Source organism: Pholcus phalangioides, unplaced genomic scaffold, assembly GCF_987345545.1.
Source record: "Pholcus phalangioides strain wild (caught in Gottingen) unplaced genomic scaffold, Ppha-v1.0 ptg000017l_1, whole genome shotgun sequence".
In the NCBI taxonomy this organism is placed as follows: Eukaryota; Metazoa; Arthropoda; class Arachnida; order Araneae; family Pholcidae; genus Pholcus; species Pholcus phalangioides.
In genome coordinates, this window is record NW_028301610.1 from 40,795,257 (window position 1) to 40,819,749 (window position 24,493).

Consider the following 24,493-nt stretch of genomic DNA (forward strand, 5'->3'; position numbering starts at 1 on the left):
TTTCAACTTTATTTGGGAATTACAAATAATCGCCGGTAAGAGTGATAAAAATATAGTGAAATTTAATCAACTTTCTTTGTCGCGACGATTGGTGATTATGCATAACCACCGGTGTATCACTTTTGCGGTAATTAAAATGCATAGGGACCAACAGCACAGAAGCCAAAACGTCGTATAAACGAGGTTACGTTGTATATTGTTACTCCCCCGTCAGCGGACAATATTTTTCGTTTCGTGGGTATTCGTTATCGAGAGGTTCTACTGCATATTCAGAGCAATTAGGCTAAACGCACGTGAACGGATAACATGCGAGAAATAAAAAGCACCCATAGCTAATTAGAGACGAACTATTATTACTATATTTTTAACATTGCATTTTCACGAGAGAGGTTGAAGTTTTCATTTCAAGAGCTCGCAAGTCTTATTTAATGATATTTGTTTTGGAAAAATAATTTAAACAGAGGCTCATCTACGTCCTATGCGTTTTTCTTCATAATCTCGTTCAGCTCATGTTTGTTTGCAATCAGCGCTGCCGGTCATGACGCAAACAAAAATGCGCCCTATTCACACACACAGACCTGGTGATGGATAATGCAGAAATAAAACCCAATGTTGACAAATCTAGAGTCAAAGGAACAAGAATTTTTGATTAGTACGGCATCCGTTTTTCTTTGTTGTCACAGAAAAGTTCATATACCCTGACTAGGCGGCCAAAAAAGAAAGTGTCACCGCAGGCCTGGTGCAAGTCGGAAGTATTATAGTTCTAGTTTTTTCTGTTAGGCTGAAAATTTTTTTTCAGCGGTAATACAAACGGCACCGTGAACCGAAAATGTTTGAAAACCACAGGGCTACACTCTATGTACTCTATAGTACATAATGTTGTATGTACAGTTAGAGAGTCACCCTCAGGGGTGTGTGTGTGACAGGTACAGTCGCACCGGGACTCACACTCACTGTAACAGAAGTGAAAAATATTTACATGCATCAGATATACAGGGCGGTAATTATCGACCGCCTAATTATATTTGGAATTACACACGTGATTCCTTGTGAAAAACTAATACAGAACAGTGTTTTTCGTTTGTGGATAAGGCAAATATTGAGTGAGTTATAAGTTTTTGAAATTTCGTGTCGTGTCATTTTTCTAATGGTCAGTTATGTACCAAACTCCTAACAAAAGTGCGTTTCTTCGGCAGCAGCGGGTTGTCACTTCGTGAAAATTAACTGAAATATTCAATTCATTTTAGACGCCAAGTTCTGCCTTCACGATTGACGTTTTTTCTCTCCATGTTGTGCGATATTATAACCTTGTAATTACATATTAGCTTCGTCCCCTATGTTGGCAAATTTATCACCAGATTTGTAAAGTGTTAGCTAAATGAGATCTGTTTGAAATTGTTTTTAGCCAAATCAACATTTATTTGCCAAAATGTGGCAATTTCTGTTTACTGCGAGATTGAGTAAAATGACAACGTAAAATAACAGATTACATGTTGATCAATAAAACGACAATATTTTTGGGATTTTTTTGAACTTTCATCGAAACTGTTACGCGTAAAAACTTCAATGAAGGATGTAAACATGGTAGCTTGACGAATGTAGTATTGATGGAAACAGTAAAATAATAACGATTCAATGGAAGACTTTTAATCAAACTTATTATGTTATTAATTGACCTATAATAAATGTTATGATGTTTTGAATAAAATAGGAAAGTAAATAAAAAATTGAAAGAAAAATTTCCACGCAAAAATTAGTGGCTGCAGACTATTGTTGAAATGTTGATATTATGCATTATTTCGGAAACTAGAGCCAATTCCGAAAAATCAACACCCGTTTTGAAATCAGCAGCCCCCCCCCCCCCAAATACACCCTAAAACCATTAAAATTTTCTTTTCGAACATGAAAATGTTCTGAAAAAAATTTGGCTATTTTAACCCACTCACAAACGTTTAGTTTTATGGTTGTCATTAAGCCAGAAAAAACAATTGTGAAGAATAACTTTATCCCTCTAAAAATATTTTAAGGGTAGTTCAGCATACAATATTCATGTATGCGGAATACCATCAAATTAGAAAAACTATAACCAAAAACTGGGTACTTTCTGGAGAATAAAACAAAATGCTATGCTAACCTCTGTAAAGCTAGCATATGTGAGATGCAAAAAACATATTCTCTGATTGACTTGTAAAAACCTGAAAAGTGAGGGGAAAAAACTTGTATTTATATCTCTTTCGTTTTCTGGATTTCTGTGTGAGGGTTAATATATTTTTAGCATTTCCACAAACTAAGTTATACGTTTGGTGTACGATTGGTGAATTTGGCAAGATTTTTGAAGTGACGTAATCATTTTTTAAAGCGTTATTATTAATTAATTTATGGGTCAGGATCAAAAAACTGAAAACACTTTTTCACAAGGAATCGCGTGTGTAATTGGGCGGTCGATAGTTACCATCCTGTATATATTTTTTTGTAGTAAACAAGGTGTCTAAGCTTCAACTCATTTGATTCTGAAGTTTTCATCTTAATTGTGGAATTATTTCTCTAGAATTGAATTTCCATCAATTATAGAATGTTTTTTGCCATTAATTCTGAATTTTCATGAATTCTTGTATTTTTTCATCAATTATAGGACTTTTCTCTCTCATTAATTCTGAATTTTCATGAATTGTGTGATTTCATGAATTCTGGGATTTACTTTCACATCGATTCTGAATTTTCATTAATTCTGAGATTTTTCTTTCATGAATTTTGAATTTCAATCGATTCCATTTTTTTTTTTTGCATTAATCCCGAATTTCCACAATCCTGTGATTTTTTTCTTTTATTAATTCGAAATTTTCATCGATTCAATATTTTAATTAATTTTTGTGTTAATTTACTGATTTAAATGTGTATATTTTTTAAGTATTCTTGTATACATATTCTGTGATAATGCATGAATCTTTGGATGCCCGATTCCCCTTCCCCACAAAATAAATAAAATCGGGGCTAAGGAGCATCGAAATTATTTCCGCACCGGGCTCCGCGTCTGATTAAAGTGCGTTTGTTAACCTTTTAGGTCTCGTGACAAATTTTTTCCATATCTGTCAGTCCCCCACGAGCACCAGTAAGATGCTCGTCCTACCACCGTGAAGGTGGTTGTCACGGTCCCAGATTCGAATCGGAGGGAAAATATAGTAAAGATATTTTATAACGAGCTTGAGGCGACCACTGATAGACAGCGCCTTCATTTACAACCCATCTCATTAATGGCAGTAAATTGCAGTATAGCGATATGGCCAGAGTTGGTGTTTGGCGAAGTAGTATCATCGTTGTGCGGAAAAGAAATGATCGGGCTCAGAATTAGCGATTTCTATGTCGCACATCCAATCACCTTGCGATGTTTGTGAGCCAACCAGGAAGATTCTATGCCAAAATAAGAAAAGAAATAGGATTCTGCGGTTCAAAATGTGGCAAACTTGCTAGGTAGTCTTAATGACGTTACAGATGAACTTGGCACCCCGTGCGGAGGCCTTCCCAGGCCAAAATATATCTTTTTTAATTTTATCAAATTTTTCAAAAAAATAATTCGTTTATTGCATCCAGTTGGTATAAAATCCATTTGCAGACTAGAAAAAATTAATGGCTTAATTATTGCCCTAACATTCCACAAACTTCATTTTGTGAAACGAGATATTTATTGGAGAGGAGAAAATGACACCCCCCCCTTCTCTTTCTTCAAGAACCGCCGTTGACATTTCTGTATCTGGCTTAGAATGTAATACAGCAAAACTGTTTATGATTCTGAACTGAAAATTCTTTCCACATTTATATGTATTCAAAAATCGTGTTAAATTCAGTACGCAGTTCATTTGCAGCAAATTCATTTATACAAGTGAATTCTCATAAAACAAACTTCCTCAATTTACGCTCAGTAAAATGATATAAAGTTTTATGCAAAGTCTTTCAAAGAAAGCTCTTCCAATTTTTTGCCTCTTAAAGAATTGTAGCCGTAACATTTCCCATCAAGAATTTTGGGGAACTTCCTCTCGAAGATCCATTTTACTTTGTCGTCGCATTCCAATCGGTTGCCTTAAGCAAGAAAAGAAAGAAATTAAAAATATTATTTCTTGATCCCGAAAAAGCACGCGATATAATGTATAAAAAAACTCTGTAGAGTTCTGTTTTTTAACGAAACTGTCGTCACGATTATATATGGTCATTTCATCAAAACGATTGTTTTAAAAGATACGCTGAATCTCCGTTCACTAAACTTCTGTGATTGTTCAACAATGGTGAACATGACCAATCAGTTTCAGAAAATAGAATAAAGTGTTCCAATGCAAACTTACGGTCCACGTAAACTTCTTCGAGCTGATTCCATATATGAGCCCATGTATTAGAAGGTAAAGACAGAAGCTTGTTTCCAGATACATTGATAGATTTCAAATTCGGCATGGCCACGAACATATCTTCAGGTATGGTTTCTATCTCGCTGAAGCTACACCATATCAAGAAACATAATATAAAAAGGGCCATGCATAAAAACGTAATGTTACAAAATTACAGAACGTATGTGTCTGAAGAGGGAAAGTTTGTTAAATCAGATATTGAAGAATGAAAATTTCGATAAGTTTGATAATTCCGACTATTATCCAAGAATCATTATAAAACTACTGAATCGGATAATTGAGTTTATGCGATATTTTTTCTTCCCATTCTACATGTAGAACAGAAGTTATACAGACATTGTCACTATTATAAATGCCGTATTTAAGTGTATCTCTTGAAAGACTCATCGAAAACCCAAGGCTGATGCGAGGAAACATCGACGAATCCTACATTTCGAGCAGTTCTGAAAGAACCTATTACTCATCGTAGGTTGATCATAAGCCGTTAGTCGACTAAATGATTGACTGAGATGAGACTACGATAGTCTTCTGGTCGATATGTTTACCGGGACTAGAGCAACTGTGAGGGGTGGACCCCATCTCAACTCTTTTCCTGCTCTGCAAACACGCTAGCATTCAGCGTCTCCGACGAGAAATGAATGTTAAAGAATTTATTTTGTAAATTTGAAAATTGTCAAACACTGGTTGAAATTTGAAACTCCATCAGAGATTTTTTCTCTAGATTCATCGTATCCAACAAAAGGAAACTACCAGTTAAAGTGTGCTTGCTTTTGTGTGCGATACCAACGTGATTATACGTCAGCAATGTGTATGTTTGTTGTGATTTTTAATTTGATCATTTTTGTCTCACCACGGTCATTTTCTGCACACGAGGGCTAATTAGATCGGGACCTACTATTTATTGCCGATTCCGAATGGCAGGCTTGTTTTTTATACTCGTCGAGGGGTTGGTGCGCTAACCCCTCGATGGGAGACTTCTTGCGGTAGCGATTTTTCCTGCGGTCTTGTCGCCGCTTTTGTTGTACTCCTGTGTCAGGAAAGTTTTCTGACAAGGACGAACCGGGTATCGAACTCGCGACACCTCTAAACATTCTTTGGTACTTTAGGCGACTGTCTTATCGACCTAGGCTACCGCGCCCATGTGATTTTTACTTTATATGTCATGCTCAATGGCACGACACTATCAACGATCAGCAAATGAACTCGTCGAGAAATATTAGCATCTGTTTGGGTTGATGCTCTTCTGCTAGTTATACTTGGACTACCAACCACAGTGAAAGTTATTCTTCAAGGAGATTCTATTGAAGTTATTTGTTTCACCAGGGGTAGCCAACTTTTTTCTGTTCGTGGGCCAACATAATGATCAGCTGCAGCGTCGCGGGCGACACCAGTGGTGTCACTTCGTCGTAAAAGCCGCACCATTATTTAAATTAATTATGAAATCACTTTCGTCACAGGAAATAATAGTTTTAAGCGGTTTATAAATCAAGGAAATCTGCTGTTGGAACCGATAGCTCAAATAATGATCACAAATTCAATTTAATACATTACACGCTACTTTTACCTTGTCGGGGGCCGCACAAAATGACTTCACGGGCCAGCTGTTGGCCCCCTGACTGCAGGGCCATGGTTACGGGCTGTTGCAAAAAAAAAAAAAAATATACTACTTACCTCATTTCTAATATTGAAATCTTCAAGGCAGGATAAGGAAACATTGATCTTTTAACAACCTTGTATCTGTTGTTTCCAATCCAGAATTGCTCAACGTTCACCAACGATGCAAATGCTTTGTCTCCAAGCTCTTCGATATCACTGGCTTCTAATGAAACCTGTTTTAGTGATTTCGGTCCTCCTTCGAACCATTCGTTGCCGACTCGTTTTATATCATTACCTTGAAAATATAATGATTCTAATCTTCTTAAATGTCCTAATGGAAAAGTCTTTAAATCTTTTACTCGTTTATCAACACTTCCATATATGAATAGATGCCTCAAGGTATTTTCTAGTCCACTGAAAGGTTTGTCTCCAAAAGACCCGATCTTACAGTTGTCGAAGTTGAGATCCTCTGTTTTTTGTCCTTCGAAAAAGTCTGATGATATATCCCCAAAGCGGACATTATAGAAACCAAAAGTTATATTCAGTCCTTTAGTTGTTTGCATAACTTTCTTTATGTGTTCAATATTTCCTATTTTCTCACATGTTACAGATGTGATCAGAGAATCGGATTCACAATAGCAGGGATAAATACTTTGGCTGGTTGGACAAGGTCCATGTTCTGCGTTACTGAAGCCAGCAGCGAGCAGGATGGATGCTAATAACGACAGAAGCGCCATTCTTCTCTGTTGCTATGTAAAAATAAAACGTAATTTTTAGCACATCTTCATTGTACACTATTTAATAACGAAATAATATAATTTTTTTTTTTATCCTTCATGTTGATCGTATTTTGTTGCTGATTTCATGATGTTCAAAAATCTGAATGGCATATTATAAAGATGAACGTTGCCATCATAATACAGAGGAGTGCAAAATTGAAAGATAAGTACGGAAACCGAATTGAAAACAGTGTTTTGCTTAAAAAAATGTCAGAAATGAATGTTTAATTTGATCATTTTTATCACCCCACGGTCATTTTCTGCACACGAGGGCTAATTAGACGGGCCAAAAATTTATTGCCAATCCCGAACGATAGCGTTCGATATTTTTGACTTTTTTTAATGCTCACCGAGCGGATGGTGCGCTAAACCCTCGGCGTGGAACTCCCTGCGGTAGCAATCTTTTTCTGTAGCCATGTTATCACCTTGTTTGTTGTACTTGTGGGTCAGGAAAGTTTCTGATAAAGACGAATCGTGTATCGAACTCGCGACACCTCTAAACATCTTGGGTACTTTGGGCGAGTATCTTACCGAATTGGGCCACAGCACTGAATGAATGTTTATGTGAATAATTCCAGTGAAAACGGATGTAACTTGTGACCCTAACATTCCACAAACTTCATTTTGTGAAAGCAAGAGATATTTATCGGAGAGGAGGAAAAAGGTCATCCAAAGTCAATAATGACATCTGAATACAGCTATACTTGATGAGCTTAGCAGCACACAGAAATCATCAGAGAATAGCTATAGTTTGTTTCAAGTTAACTTTGCAGTGGAGAGAAAGGTAGAGAGTGTATTCCTTCGCCGCAAAATATAGTTCCCATACATCGAAGGTTTATGGTGATCATTTATATAGAATATTTCAAATTTTTTTATGATTTTGAAAAAGATACTGAAAAAATACCGTTTTGAACCAATGTATATTCGTTTAAAATTTTTAAATTAGTAAAGTATTGGTTACCATTATCAAAAATCCATGGCGAGCTCAAGAACAATTTGGCGCGATTTCCAAGAAATTTTCCCCGCCAATATTACTATCGTGCTTTTTTTTGATTGCACAGTTATATGTTATGTATATCGTCATTTTGTTGAATTTTTTCTGATGCAATTTTTCATTTAGTTTTCCATGTAGTTATAGGCCTACACACCCAGACGAATATTCAATCAGTTTTTTTTTTTCTCCCGAAAATAGCCTCCAACGAATTCCGATATTCACTCATAGATTACAGGAAGTGTCCCTCTTTCACGACAGCGCCGATACCGTTGTGAGAGGCTCTCTTTATGGGTGTTGGTTACGGTTCCAGGCACCCCCCCTTTTTTTTATATCTATTTCTTGCCGTGTTCGTAGGATAGGGGTGGTTTCTGAATTCCAATAGCCGATAGCGGAATGTGTTGACATAAGTAATGTCTCTTTTCACCCACACTAACGCCATCTCCCCCACAGCAGAGGCTGTTCCTCCAGATGCCCCTTCGGTATCTCTCCAGATGAATATAAATAAGCAAGAGACCCACCATGGTTTAGGCTTGCAGTGTATTTTTTTCTTCTGTGACAGTTGTATCTTTTTGGCAATAATTGAAAAAGAAGAGGAATTTTAGATTGCAGATGGCCTGATGGAACACATTTTGGAGCAGCAACTATTAATAAGTAATAGGTAATCCGATAGTTCTACAACTTCGAGTGAGGATTCCATAGAATGGGAATCCGTAAAAAATGACTAAAACTGTAATGATAACAAGTGGCATCGACGTATATGCGTTCGGGTGGGTGAGCGACGGAAATTTTTCGGCAAGAAAAGTGAGTAAAAGAATTTTCTAAATTTTTCCGTATCATTTTTATTATTATTATTTGGGGCTATTCCCAAATTCAAACGTGAAAACCGGGTTAATAGGAGTTAGTAAGATACTTTTCAATAAAAAAAAATTTCAAAAACCGCACTTTAATTTCTGAAAGTATCGACAATGATTTTTTTTTTCATTAGCTAATTTTTTGTTACTGACTGCAATTTTTTTCTACAAGCATTACGTTACACGTAAAAAAATATTTTTTTCTGCGACAATCGGCCATACCTTACCGAGGCCGCGCATCGATACATAGGTTAAGAGGCTTTCGTTGTCATAGAAACGAGTGACGCGGTTCCCTCGTAGCTTCCTCTTCACTGCAAAGTTAACCTGAAACTGACGTTGGTTTTGATCTCACGGAAATCCGTGATACGCGTGTGAGTTGATTCACCGTGTATCGTAGGTTACACGAAAGAAGTCTCTCCGGATTGTCCATGAGGAATGTATGGTAGCAGTTGCTTCACTACACACGTGGAGGGGATCCCAACGGCCGCCAGGAATGTTTTCCTAGTCAATGGCGGATTTGGAGGGACCGTGTGTGTGTGCTGGGCGGTGGTTCTGTCCTTGCCTTTGGGAGAATCTTCCGCTTTATCATTTAATATACCGAATTTTCCGTGCTTACATATTTCATGACGTCACTGTTCATGTGCAGGGGGGAAAAAACCAATTTTAAGCTGGGATTAAACTATAAAATTTTAATAAAAGATCTTATACAAAACTGGGGAAAAACAACCAATAGGATACATTCGCTCGAATGCAACCGATACGCTTATTGATTGCGTTTGTCAAGTTCTATAACATAAATTTTATAAAACTCTTATAATGTAATCTTGGCCTTATGCACATAATATAAATGCAGCAGTATCCATTATTTGGAAAATTGTAAAAATGTGATAAGAGCTTTCGTAAAACTCCGAAAATATGCATTTATTCGGGAAATTATTCCATTTTATGCAATTATATGCATTGATACTGAGGCCAAATATGTAAATGCATACGTAAGTCAGGGCTATATAATGAAAGCTGTTTCATAACGCGGCAGGAGCAACACGCGCACACAACAGTTAAAACAAGCAATGAAAATGTAAAAAAGTCACGTCAATTCAGCACGTTAGTGTACTGATATTGGCTGCTAAAAAAGCATTGAGCAGTGACGTCCGCAGTAGGTCCGAGACCACGCCCACTGAGTCAAGGTGGCAAGCCTGACTATATAGCCCTGTATGCAAGTATCCGGGCTCTACCAATATCCTTCTGATTGTCATCACCTACACCTTTACATGCATCCGCTACAATCATAAATGTGGCAATTAATAATCATTTCTCATCTTTGTCATGTGTTCAACGTTTTTAAACTGGGCCTACATCCATCCGTGAATTACATTACGATCCACTGTGATTGAGAATGGAAATTTTTTTATTTTTCACCCATTGGGCATTTTCAGAATTCTGATCGCCTGATTTTTTTTCTTTGAATCCATAAGAATATTACTAATATCACTTGCATACAATTGAATAAATTTTCATCCAATTAAATTGAATTATCAAAGATAAACAATCGTTCTATGTCCGAACGATTGCCATCAATCATCATCATTTTTTTACGATATATAAATTAAGGATAATGCCAGATCCGGCAAATAAAGGTTCAGAAACAAAACAAACGTTACTTATTCATAAAGCCCATTTATTAAACAAAAGATAAAGAACAAAAGGGATGGTGATACCATTCATAAAAACTACGATTTTTGCTCCCTGGAGCAATTGTAAAAAATATCTCCTTTACAAAAACTTACTATTACATGGTTGGTATGATGGTTAATACATTGTGTGTCTCCCATGCGAGGAAATACAGTCCGTACAACGCCTAGGCATGCTGAGTATCAAATTATCGATCTGATTCACTCAGCAAGCAATGCTCTCCGAAGTTTCATACGGGTTATATCCTCAGATTCAAGGCATTCGTTTACGATGTTTGCTCAGTGAGGACGGGCGTTGTCATCCATAAACACAAATTCTGCGCCCATGGCACCCCTAAACAAACGTACATGTGGTTCCAGAATGATGTCCCTATAATTTGAACATGCAGATCTGTTCTGGAACCCAGTATAATTCCACCCAAACGAGCAATGCTGCACCACCGTAACGGTGTCGTTCAATGATGTTGTCTTGGTGGTAACGGGTACCTGGCGTTCTCCATATGAAAGTCCGACGTGAATCAGACTGCAAGCTAAACCTGGACTCGTCGGAAAACATCACACAAGCCCACTGTGACGATGTCCACATTGCATGTCCTCTACTCCAGGCTAATCGCTGCCGACAGTGAGTTGCCGTGAGCGGAACACATCTGACAGGGCTGCGAGCATATAGACCAATATCTCCCAAACGTCTGTACCCGTGGCTGCAGACAGCTGACGAGACAGGTCGGATGCTGTGCTCCGTCTGCTGCTTTTGGCAGTTACTGCCAAATACCGGTCTTCATTCGGCGTTGTAACTCGGGGGCGACCTGTACTGTAACGTCTACTGACATTTCCGTTATCTTGGAATCGTTGCCAAAGCCTAGAGATGACACTTTGGGCAATTCCAAGTTCCTCGGATACTTCCATCTGAGTACGCCCACATTCCAGGCGGCCGATAATTCTACCACGTAAAAAATCATCCACATGCGTCCTCTGTGTCATAACTATTCGCTTATGGCACTGAGCGCCTTACAGAACTCTTGTGAACAATTTTACTTCTTTGCCACCATTCCTTATATACCCCCCTCTTACACACTCGTCATTGTGACGTACTATCGGCATCATCTGGTGGCTTCTTGAAATTCGCATATCATTCATCCTTAATTTATGGAAATGAGTTTAACTATAGAGGGGGCCCGTGAATAGGCTGGCATGGGGCCCTCCAAAGGTCCCAGCCTAGGAGGCATTACTCCAGGATATGCCAAGCTTCTTTCGGACCATAGGGTTGAGAAACGCTGCTTGCTTTAATGTTTCGCACCAGTCTGTAATTATGCCGCGGTTAATATACAGGGTGTCCCATAAATTCGTAAATAGTTACGGATTCCTTCAATTTTTATGAATTTTTTATGTCGGAATGCGGTTTGCAAAAAAGTTACTCTCACGAAGGGGGATATATTTTGGTACAGGATAAAATTTTGTCGATAGAGGGCCAGGGAAATCAGTCATGCAGGAATGATTGGTCTCGAACCTTTCTTCAATCTCTTCTATGTCCGAAACGTTCGTAAAGCTTGAGCCGGCGATTCGTGGCTGAGGTAAAACAACTTCATCATAGTGCTTCAGCCACCAATGTGAACATTTTAATGTAATCGCCAGTAACAGGAAAATTCAGAAATGCGCTGTTAATCGTACACCCTGCATTTGATAGGACCCTGATTTGCGAACTTCCAACGATTTTCTCTCTTATACCGACCCCGTTGAAAAAATTTGAATTATTTTTTTCCTGTACCAAAATAAAACCCTCCCCTTTCGTGAAAATAACTTTTTCGCAAAACCTATTCAAATGTACCAATTACTTCAATTTTATGAGTTTTTAAACTATTTACGAATTTATGGGACACCCTGTATTTTTTCTATCAGCGAACTAAGTGTTCAACATTAATGCAGAACCTCTACTTATCAATAAAATTGAATGTTTTGATATGAAAAGTAATAACGTAACAAAACATCAACTCAGATAAGCGCGCGTAAAGATATATCTTCAAATAAAACTTAATTTCATCATAAAATTTCCATGAAATTATTTTACTTTCGGTTTAATATACAGGGTTTCCTGTAAGTTCTGATGCGGCTTTTACCAACCGTACGTCGTAGAGGTGCGATTCAAATTTAAAAATTCTCAAAAGGCGTTCAAAAATTACCCTGTTACCCTGCGCTTTAACTTCCAATAAGAAAGTTGTTGCCGTCTCGCCCGAGGAAACTAAAAAAAAAACCCATGTTTCTAAGCGCAATATTCGCCGAGATATTTAAATTCAAAATAAAAAATCGGAGAAAAATTATGAAACATCAGCAAAAACTAGCGGACAACACTCCTTTCCCAACTTTTCTCCGAGTTTTGAACTCGAATATCTCTGCGAATGTTGCACTAAGAAACTTGGAATTTTTTTTGTTGGTCTCGGGAGATACAGGGCAACAACTTCCTAAGTGGGAGTTGGAAGACAGAGGGACCCTATAAAAATTTAGATTTTTATTTCCTTACACTCTGTATTTTCCCACTCAAAACTATTACAGGGTAATTTTTGAACACCTGTTGAGTATATTTTAAATTGAAACTATAACTCTACGATAAACGGTTGATGAGATGAAGCATTAGCATTTACAGGACACCCTATATATTCCTTATTAATAATACGAAGTAATTTTTAGTTGGTTTTGTGCAAAGGAAAAAATCAGATGCTATTTTTCTTACCTGTTTCTTTTGCTTGTGATTAGATTCTGATGCTTTATCACAGTTCGAATGATGAAAATGGAAGCATTTACAGCAACATGTTCGTTCCCACGAATGCAAAGAACAGACTACAGATGACTAAACATCTGTTGTGCGCTGCTACCGCACATACAAAAAGATACGCTACCTACCTTTTTACCCTAACCTAACTTAAAGAAATACAAGAGACGAATGTTTCCACATGAATTTTCTTTTCACATCGGTATTTTGCTGTAGGTACAGGGTGGTTATAAATAAACTGACACTACTCTGACGTATATAGTGCCCATCCCGATGAGTATATTTTGATGAAACTTGGTATATAAGATATATGAAACATGGGAAAAAGAGATTCAATAAAAAAATTAGTTCGATTTTCGACAACCAGGTGAAAAAGGGCATTTTCTTTAATCGCTGTAATCTTTTCCCCCCTATGGTCCAACTAACGTATATACCAAGTTTCAATGAAATACGTCCATCACAACGGGTGCTACACAGGTCAGAGTAGTGTCAGTATAATTAAAATTACACTATTCAGCTTCATTATACTGGCACTACTACCTATGTAGCGCCCGTTTTGATGAACGTGTTTCATTGAAACTTTTTATATGCGCTATTTGGACCATGGAAAAAAGATCTGCGATAAAAAAAAATGCCAATTTTTCACCTGGTGGTCGAAAATTTAACTAACTTTTTTTTGATTGAATTTTTCTTTTCCCCATGGTCCGTATATCCTATATACCAAGTTTCATCAGAAAATGGGTGCTACATACGTATGAGTAGTGTCAGTTTATTTATTACACCCCGGTATTTCAAAAATGTTATATATTGAAAGAATATACGGACATACATGAGTTTTTTGAATATAACTATTTTACAATTTTCTTATCTACATTATGATAGAATAGAGATAAAATTTTATCAAAAAGCAAAAACTCTGTTGATTCAAATGTCACGAAATCAATCCCATGAATCTCGATTTAACTTCCAGTGACTCCACAGCGTTTTTTTGTGGTTAAGTAAAAAGGTCAAAAGATGTGCTAGAATACAGTGTGTTTCGAATTGTTTGTCTATATAACTATCTTTGCAACCGTTGACTTATTTGCAGTATGACTAATTACTAAAGTTCTCAAATGATATGAGGTTTCTTAAGGGTTCCTTAAAGGGTATGCCCTTTAACAAAGTGAAAAAACCATGCTCTAGTTGAAACGTCATTAAAAATGCTATTTATATAACCACTGATTTATTTGAAATTTTTTCACATATTTTTGATCAAACATACTATCCTATGGCGGTATAAAATTCTTACATTAATGTGTACTTAATTTTTTAAAAACTCTCAAAAGAATACATTAAAAACAATTTGCGGGTATGATAAGACATGACATCAATGTAACCACACAATATTGAAAAATTAAAATGGAGAAAATTTATGTCATAAATGAACTAAAAAAAAAAGAATAAATTAAATTTTAAATAAAAAAAAAATTCAAAGTTTAAACTTTCAAAATAAGCGGGGCTTTAAACTTTGTTTAAGATCGGCACTCAGGTCAAAGGCGTAGATAGCATATCCCAACGGGAATTAACTTCTTTATAGGGGTATATATGTCTATACCCCTGTCTTGACAGGCTTTTTCAGTCCCTAAAAGCAAACTATGGTACTCTCTGAAATATAAACCTTGATCATATTTGGGCTCTATAGAGGTTTGAAAGGTACTGGCTGTCCGTCAGTATACGTGGCTATGAAGTTAAGATCAAGAAGAAAAAGCGTCGTTGTCTACCAATCCCGCTACCTCTTTTAGGTAATTGCCCAACGACGGCACTGTCTTGAACCCACGACATTCGTCCCTGATGTAGCGATTAAGTTTACATATTACTCTGTCTATCGGATGCTTGGATGAAGTATGACTTAGGGCCTCTTCACACGGGGATACTCAAATCGAAATCGAGTAGCCTCAACTTGAGAGATGAGTTGACTCGAACGAGTAGAGTTGCCCTTTCTCCCTCACACGGCGCTACTAAAAACAATCTCAAAGAATGAGGAAGAATGAGTAAAAACGACGTAGTCTTTAGTTCATCCTATCTCCCTGTACATTATGAACCAGGAAAGCAAAAAAAAATCAGATTTTTAGTGATTCTAGCAGTGATGAAGTTGATATGTTGTTATAATTATTCATCCTACACTATTATTTCTGCGCAAAAAAAAAAAAAAAAAAAATAAATAAAGGCTATTCTCAATGTTAGTTGTTGTTTGAGCTGCCTTGTCTGCTTTCTTTTTGCCCGGTATTCCAACATGACCTGGTACCCAGTAAAATTTTACTGTGGTACCGTGATGGATGAGGTGATGCAGTTCATGAAAGATGGCATGGATGAATGTGAAAAGTAAAAGAACACAGTGCTTGCAATGCCCTGAGAGAGTCGCTATAAATGATGCATCGTCGGTGGCGTTTGCGTTTTATATGACGTAGAGCCTGCCGAATAAATAGAGAATGTGTCGGGAAGTTTGAAAGATGTCTCCTCACAGCAGATGTAGGCACAACCGACATGCCCAGGGCCCTTGGAGCCGTCGATATATATGGGGAAGTACCTGTTGTACCTACCCCTGTGTCTAAAGAATATCTGTCGATATATATTGGATTTCAAATTTGTTGGCGCAAGGACCAATTTGGTCAAACTGCGTCATAACAATCGATCATGTCAGAAAAATAAAAACTATGCATGATAAAAAGCAACGTGAAATGTAAAACAGTGACATGAATTGTAAAAACTCTAATTTGTTATAAAAACCAATGGCTTTAATGAATTTAAAAATGCGAGATGCATCGCAATGGTCAGATAAAATGTCACGAAGTGAAAGATGACTTTGACCAAAAGCGGTCGTAAAATGATGTGAACAACTAAAAGCATGAGCAATGGTAAGTGGACTTTCACAATGCAATGCACTGCGGTTGACTCTCTCGTAATAACATAACATAATTTATTTGTCCCCAGTCAATTTCAATAATACTATACAAATTAGAGTTTACAATTAAATTACATATTTACAATATTTGACAGAAAATGCAAAGAAAAAAAAACCACGTACAGTTCGCATCCAGGTTGATCACAGGGTGGGAACATTACTGTAAACTTAGGGGGGCCAACACGATTGAAAAGGTTAATAAATTGATCGTTGTCGATGCTCTAATCAACACCCTAGATCGGGAGACTGGCGCACATATCCAGCTGAATACGAGCAAAGAGAAATGGTTGGAACCCATTGGAATAGCCCAGGAGTGCGACAAGTACTTCTTGGCTAAGAACAAATCATTTTTGGTTTCTGGATTCAATAAAGAGAAACCTAGGTACAATGGAGGAATGGATAGGTATGAGGAAAAAGGGAAAGACCCTCATATCATAGAAAACTCCCAAATTGGGAACCAAGCTTCACCGGTAAGGGATGACAGGAGCTGTTTTTCCTGCGGATTGAAGGGACACTTCAAAAATGTTTGCCAACAGTTGAAGGGACAAGGGGGAAGTGGAGGACATCCGAGATCAGGAAAAACAGGGGTGCACCAAGCCTTATCGAGGAAAGGTAAGGTTCCGGAGGGGGCAGTTTTGGCCAGAGTGTCCGGGGAAAGGTATCTAAGGAGCTGTAATAGCCAGTTTAATGAACTCGAAAGGTGTGCTTTGAGCATTAACGGGAAACTGGTACAGGCGTTAGTTGATTCCGGAAGCGAAATGACTGTCGTGAGGGCTGATGTGGTTCCCGGGATAACTTTAGAGGGGGCGGCAACCATTTATCTTGAAGGTGCTTTCGGAAATGCTGTTCAGGTTCCGTTGGTACAATTGCCAGTAGCTATTGCTTCAGGGATGAACACTAATGTGTTACACCAAGAAACATTGTGTGCTGTAGCCCCGGAGTTGATTGAGGAAATGATCATACACCCCAATACACTAAAAGAACTGAAGGGACAAAATGTGGATTATCCGACCTTAGGAGATACCAGCGAAGAACGAATAACAGCCGGAGTGGAAAAGGATTCAAATTTGTTAGGGTTGTGTGTCATTGAAGAGGCGGATATCAGTAATTTCCCTTAGGATTCGGAGAACACTATATCAAATTCCGAAAGGTTCTCAAAAGAGCAACAGGATTGCCCAGATTTAGTGAAATTTTGGGAAGCGGCAAGAAATAAGAAATCGGACTACTATGTGGTAGATGGTTTATTATTTCACAAGGATAATATTTTAGGAGAAGCTGTTGGGCAGCTAGTAGTGCCTAAGTGTAAGCGCGAAGAAGTTATGAATTTAGCCCATTCTTCAGTGTTCGGAGGACACAATGGGGCACGAAAAACAAGCCAAAGAATCAAATATTCATTTGTTTGGGATGGTTTGTCAACAGAGGTAAAAAAATTCTGCGAATCGTGTAATGCATGCCAGCTAACGAGAAGAGAAAAGGTTAAAGATAGAGCACCTATTACCCCAGTGGCAAGACCTGATCTGCCATTCCAAGTGGTAAATGTGGATATAATTGGTCCCATAGATCCACCGAGTTCGAAGGGACATAAGTATATTTTATGTTTAGTGGACCAGCATACACGTTGGGCAGAAGCCATTCCACTAGGTAGTTTATCGGCAAAAAGTACTTGTGAGGCGTTGTTGCAAATCTTTTCTAGAACTGGGATACCCAATGTTATAGCGTCGGATAATGGAACGAATTTCAATTCGTCTTTGACCAAAGAGTTCGAAAAAATACTTGGGGTAAGTCCACGATTTTCGACCCCTCAGATCCACAATCCAATGGATTGGTGGAACGATTTAATCAAACGTTGAAGCGTATGTTGCATCATACCAGAAGAGAAATGGGTAGGAAATGGCATGAACACGTATTCTACATTTTATGGGCTTATAGAGAAGTACCTAATAGTACAACGGGGGTGGCACCGTTTCAACTACTGTATGGTAGACCCCCAGAAGGTCCACTATCGATTTTGAAATCTTCCTGGACCGAAAAATATCAACGCTCAACTGAACACTATGCCCACTTCGCTATACCTACAGAAACTCAAGGACCGACTACAAAATGCAGCAGATTTAGCTAAGCTAACTTCGGAGGTGATGCAAGAACGTATGGGTAAATATTACAACTTGAGGTCAACAGATAGAAATTTTAATGTGGGAGATACGGTTATACTGTTGATTCCCGATTCCACTAATAAGTTATACTCACGATGGCAAGGGCCAGGTACAATTGTGGAACAAAAGAACCAACATTCATTCATAGTTGAACTAGAAGACGGTAGTCGCAAACATGTGCATCAGAACAAAATTCGGAAATATATAATTAGGGCAAACGCAGTGAATGTAATTTTCGAGTGGGAGGAGGATTTCGGACAGGTAGAATTCACACCGGTAAATGGGGAGGAAGCTGTAGTAGAGAAAAAAAATATGTGATTTAAAAGATTCTGATTTGGGACCGAGGGAAAAACGGGAATTGAAAGAATTACTAATAGAATTTAAAGAGTTGTTTCAAGGTCCAGTAAAACTTGCCAAGGTAGGAGAAGGGGCGGTTCAAAAGAAACCTCATTGTTACAGTATTCCCATGGTATATAGAGATGAGGTAAACCGACAAGTCCAGGAATTATTAGAATTGAATTGGATTGAACCATCCACAGCCGAAATAGCACATCCGGTCGTTTGTGTGGCTAAAAAGGATTCATCAGTAAGGTTATGCGTTGATTTCAGGGCGCTAAACGCAATTACACGAGTGCTTAATTACCCAATGAAGGATGCACAAGAATTGCTATATACGGCTGGAGCGGCAAACTGGTTAACAAGTTTAGATATGTTGCGTGGTTATTGGCAAATTAAGATGTATGAGGGCAGTAAACATTTGACTTCCTTTGCCACTCATAACGGCACATATCAGTGGAAAACAATGCCATTCGGATTATCCGGTGCGGCAGGGACATTTCAAAGGGAAATGAATAACGTTCTGAGAAACCACCAAGAGTATGCACAAGCATATATAGACGATATCATAATTTTTTCTAGCAGCTGGGAAGAACATAAACACCACCTTATTTCAGTTTTCCAAGAATTAAAGAAATCAGGTTTCACAGTTAAATTAGAGAAATGTAAGTTTGCTCAGAAGGAACTGAAATACTTGGGACATAAGATAGGTGGGGGGAATCACGCTCCAGATGAAGAGAAAATTGCTGCTATAAGAGAACTAAAGAAGCCAGTCACTAAGAAGGCCGTTAGATCAGTGCTTGGGCTTATGGGGTTCTATAGAAATTACATACAAAATTTTGCAGAGTTATCGATTCCCCTGACAAATCTGACAAAATCCAATATTTCAAATCCCATCCCGTGGGATGAAGAGGCAGATGCGGCTTTCGAGAAACTTAAAGAACGCCTGTGCAACGTAACCAGGCTGGCAACACCAAATTTAGAACTGCCGTTTCAGTTACACACTGACGCATCTGACTTAGCAGTAGGTTGTTGCTTAACTCAAGGGGTTGAAGGCAGATACCAGCCTATCGCTTTCGCGAGCCAGAAGCTGAACAACACCCAAAAGAGATGGGCCAGTATAGAGAAAGAAGCTTGGGCCGTATTATTTGGGTTGAGAAAGTTTGAAAAATGGATCCATGGCCTGAACGTGTAGATTATAACGGATCACAACCCTTTGAAGTACTTGACCGAAACGACTCCAAAAAGTCCAAAATTGTTGCGGTGGTCCTTAGCCCTGCAAAGATGGAATTTAAAGATCACTCACAAGGCAGGAGCGCAGCATTTGGGAGCCGATGCTCTATCGAGGTTAAGTAGAGAAAATTGCGATTAAATTGTAAAAGAGTAAATCTTTTTTTTTTGTAAATAAGTCTAGTTATGATAATTTTTTTTTCATATTAATTATAAGTAGATCATTAGAATACGTAAAGGTTTCTTTTATTAGTATTATTATTTGGTATATGCAGTATCCAGTTTTCTTGAGGTGAGGGAAACTGTTCACTTCACTCTGTTATTACTCCAAGAAAATTGTCCAGTGTTGTGTGCGCGTGAAAAAAAAAAGGAAAAGAAACACCCATTCTCCCAGCTGGTTGGGAAACTGTTGCATTGGAAGAAAGAGAAAATGAGGAGAGTCCGTTAATGAGAAGGCTATCCCGTCATAAAAGGGGGTGAAGAAGCATAATCACCAGGGCTCTTTCTCTCTCTCTCTACACCATCTCGACGTGAGAAATACGTATGCCAGCATAAACAAAGAGTGTCCGAGTCATGGCAAGTCCGTTGCATACTGCGCCAACAACAGCGCAAGGAGAAGAAAGAAAAACTCAACCATGAAGGCAGAGTTTTTACTCGTGTTCGGGCGTGTGAGATCCGTGATGACCCTCCACGACGAAAGCGTGGGAAGGGTCAAGGGTCAGATCGGGGGACTGGACAGCTGCATACCAGGAGCCGAGGGACAACTGATTGATATATCAACAGATCATCCACATAAAGTGCGCTAGTAAGAGACAACGGGAGTTGGTTCAACACCCCGTTGAGTCTTAAAATAAAAAGTGTTACACTTGTAATGCTACCTTGAGGTACACCTTGCTCTTGAATTTGGGGAGTTGATAACGTGCTTCCGATCCGTACCTGGAATATGCGGCGAACCAGAAAGTTCTCAATAAAAATGGGCAAATTGCCCCGCAAGCCGTAATTATAGAGGTCGGAAAGAATTCCGTGCCGCCAAGTACGGTCGTAGGCCTTTTCTGTCAAAAAATATGGCTATCATATGCTCCCTCTTTACGAATGCTTGTCGGATTGAAGTCTCAAGGCGTAACAAATTGCATGTTGTTGACCTGAACCGTCTAAAGCCTCTTTGATGTGTCGATAAAATATTGTTAACCTCAAGGTAGTGCATAAGGCGATAGTTTACCATGCGTTCCATTAGCTTACATAAACAACTGGTCAAAGCAATAGGTCTGTAACTGTTTGGTTGCTGAGGATTTTTGCCAGGCTTCAGGAATGCAAGAACTATGGCTGCTCGCCAGGTGTCAAGAAATGAATGGCTGACCCAGATCCGATTGAATAAAATGAGTAAATGTGACAGTGATTCTGGTGAGAGATGCCGAATCATGGAATAATGAATGGCATCGGGCCCTACAGCTGAGTCAGGACTTCGCTGCAAAGCCGTCGTCAGTTCATGAAGGGTGAACAATGAATTGTACCCCTCCGGTGTAAAAGGCCGGAAGTTCTACGATCTACGTTCGGCAGATGATTTAATGTGATGAAACGATGGAGGATAATTCTCAACACTGGAAACAGCGGCGAAATGGGTGGCGATGGTGTCCGCAATATCCCTCACATCGCTGATGGTAGTGCCATTTGTATTTAAAATGGTGATGGGATGAGACTGAAAATGACCATTTATTTTTCGGATCCGGTCCCAAATGACTTTAGATGAAGTAGATGAATTGATTCCCGTTGTAAACTTTTGCCAGGACTCGCGTTGAGCCTGGCGCCTGGTTCTTCTCGCTATCGCCTTTGCTTTTAAAAATGCCAACTTGTTGTCATGGGTACGGAACCTACTCCATGCTTTCTTTTGGGCTTTAATTGTAAGATTGCATTCGTGATTCCACCAAGGTTTAGGAAGTTTCGAGATTTTCGGAACTGTTTCATTTGCTGCAGAGATCATACAACTGGTCACAAGGTCGACGTCGGGTTGCGAAACCATATCCTCCGTGATTCCTGCCTTGACCGTGAAGTCAGCCCATCTGGCGGCCACAAGCTTCTACCGAGGAGGTCCCTCAGGAATAGAATGGCGTCGGTCAAGGCACTTAACCACTAGAGGAAAATGATTGCTCCCGTGGAGGTCCAGATCAACCGACCAGGACCAGTTGGGCAAGAGTGAAGCTGAGTATGACGACAAATCTATTGCAGTGAAACCATTGTTTGGGGCATGAAATTAGTGAAACTACAATCATTCATGATGGCGAGGTCCATATTGTCTAACAGCCGTTCGACCATATCTATCTTCTAGATCTCTCTGTAAGATGGTGTCATTTGGTGGCAAATAAATGGAACAGATGGTAACTCTTAGACCTGTAGAGATTTCCACCGCGATGGCTTGCAGGTTCGTGCGCAACGTTAAAACGCGCGATGACACGTGATGTGGAACCAGCAGAGCAACACCTCGGCAAGCCCTACTCCCGTCATCGTAGTCAATACGAAACAGGGAATGTCGCCTGATGTTTCATGTCTCCGAGGGCTTCGTAAAAGTTTCCTGGAGTGCCACGCAAACAGGATGATAACGATTGATCAAATCCTTGAGATCTTCGTAATTGGATCTAAGACCACGAATGTTCCATTGAATTATGTTGGCCATAAATTTAAATTTCAAATAGAAGTAGACGGTTCAAGGTCCTTGAATTTATTCCGGTCCATCTTGCGACGAGTAGTACCGGATTCTGTAGGATTATGGATTATCGAGGTCCATGTCACCAATCGATGTATCATCGATAAGTCGCCATATTTTTAGTTGTGGGATGTTTCAGAGCTCTCTGTATAGCTTTTTTCGAATATCCGGTCTTGAAAAGTTTCTTTTTTTTTATTTACTTCCAGAACTAATTTTGGGTTTTGTAGCAGTAGATATTTTGCATGTGTTCGCCGTTGCTTTTCCCACTTCTTCTGCGGAGGTAGTGGACTCCCTCCGGAATCCAGCGGAGCAACAGCAGCCACAACTATTGCATGGTTGGTTAGATGAAGTTTGAGTTGATGTGTCAGCTATGGGTTCCGTTTGAGTTGTTCTAGAAACTTTGGCGACACTGTTAGTCTTGGCTAATGATGGAGTTGTCACCATATTCGCGTATGATGTTATACGACGGCGTGCTTCGTTATATGAGATGTTATTAAGGACCTTGATCTTCTGGATCTCTTTTTCTTTATTCCATTTCGGACATTTCCGGTCATATGCGGGATGGTCGCCACCGCAATTGACGCACTTGAATGGTGAATTAGTGCAGTTCTCCGAAATGTGGTCCTTCTCACCGCACTTTGCGCAGGTGGGTTGACTTCGGCACGCCGTTCGTGAGTGACCGAATTTCTGGCAGTTAAAGCATCTAACGAGGTTAGGAATGTATGGCCGGACTTTGAGGCTGTAATAGCCAATCTTGATATCTTTCGGCAATGTTGGTGATGAGAATGATAGGATTATGTTACGTGATGGAGCTGGATTGCCATCTTTGCGGCTCATGATATGCTTGGCAGATGTTATGCCTTGGGACGCCAGCTCTTCTGTTAGTAGTTCTTCGTCCATGTTAATCAAGTTAGTATCCGAAATTACACCACGTGAATAATTCAACGTGGGATGGATTTTAGCAGTTATGGGAATGTTTCCAAGAGATGTGAGCTTTTGAATGAGTTCGGATTGTTTCGGTGTGTTAGTTTCAATTAGAAGGTCTCCTGAACGAAGAGCCTTCACTGATTTTATTGTGCCTATTGCACCATAGAGAGCTTTATCTATTAAGAATGGTGATGCTTTGGCCAGAGGTTTATCAGTATGAGAAGAATGCAAGAAAAATGAAACAGTAGGAGCAGGTTCAGTGACAATTGTTTCGCTCATAGCTATACGTTGACGTTTTGGTGCATTTGTATTTTTCCCCATTTTGGAGATTATTTGTTCGGCCCCTACCGACCATGCCCACCATGGAGCCCTACAAGGGGACGCGCACACGTAACTGATAAAGGTTAGTGGCAACGCCAGGTTAGGTAGGAACTATACACTACCGAAACAGGCGAGCAGACTCGTTCAAGATCAAAGAGCGACGTGAAGCAGCACCAAGAAATCTCATCAAGTCCGGCAGGCCCGGTCCCTCTACCTGCCCAGTAGTGTAACCCCTTCAGCCACCGAGGCGACCAGCCGATTGACCCAGACGGGGCTAATCCAGGCCTCCCGTTTCGGCGGAATTCGAGGCCAAAGCTAGCGCATCGGGCTAACCAGGATCCCCATCTCCAGCCTTACGGGTCTCCACGCACGGCAAACACGCAGGTAGACAGCGTCCCAGATAGGGCATACACTAGAAGCAATGCCCTATCTGGGAGGACCCCCCCCCCCCAGTAGTGCTCATATGACTAATGATATTAATTTGTTTGATGAATTTTTGATGCATAATGTTATAAATCAAGCTGGTAATCTGTGTGTTCTCTATAAAATCTAATACATACTAAAATATCTACCAATAAGTATTTGGACACCTGTGATAGAAAAGAAAAACTATCTTTATTCAAAATCAATAGTTGGTAGAGCCTCCACGAGAGGCAATTACAGCGTGAACCCTCCGGAGCATACTTTCCACAAGTCCTTGTGTGACGGCTAGTGGTATTTTCTTCCACTCGGCTTGGAAAAGACATGTCAGTTCCTTCACTGATTTTGGACGGGTAGGGCACCCCTTAATTCGGCGATCCAACTCGTCCCAGAGGTTC

The 24,493-nt window shown here is 39.3% G+C and overlaps 1 protein-coding gene across 2 annotated transcripts in view; it reads right to left on the bottom strand.

The window, feature by feature from the left end:
• Positions 1–3,912: 3,912 nt before the first annotated feature.
• The window catches only part of LOC149073241 (osteomodulin-like), a 104,844-nt gene continuing 84,263 nt past the window's right edge, over positions 3,913–24,493 (bottom strand). Inside the window, exons 1-4 of one of the 2 annotated variants that reach the window (XM_089246180.1) lie at positions 13,031–13,216; positions 6,066–6,739; positions 4,335–4,483; positions 3,913–4,074 (exon numbers count right to left, since the gene is read on the bottom strand). In XM_089246180.1, coding sequence (XP_089102306.1) covers positions 3,935–4,074; positions 4,335–4,483; positions 6,066–6,727 — 951 coding nt within the window. In that variant the 5' untranslated portion in view covers positions 6,728–6,739; positions 13,031–13,216 and the 3' untranslated portion in view covers positions 3,913–3,934. Of the gene's footprint in view, positions 4,075–4,334; positions 4,484–6,065; positions 6,740–13,030; positions 13,217–24,493 lie in introns of those variants that run through there. The other variant, XM_089246179.1, reaches the window with a different exon arrangement.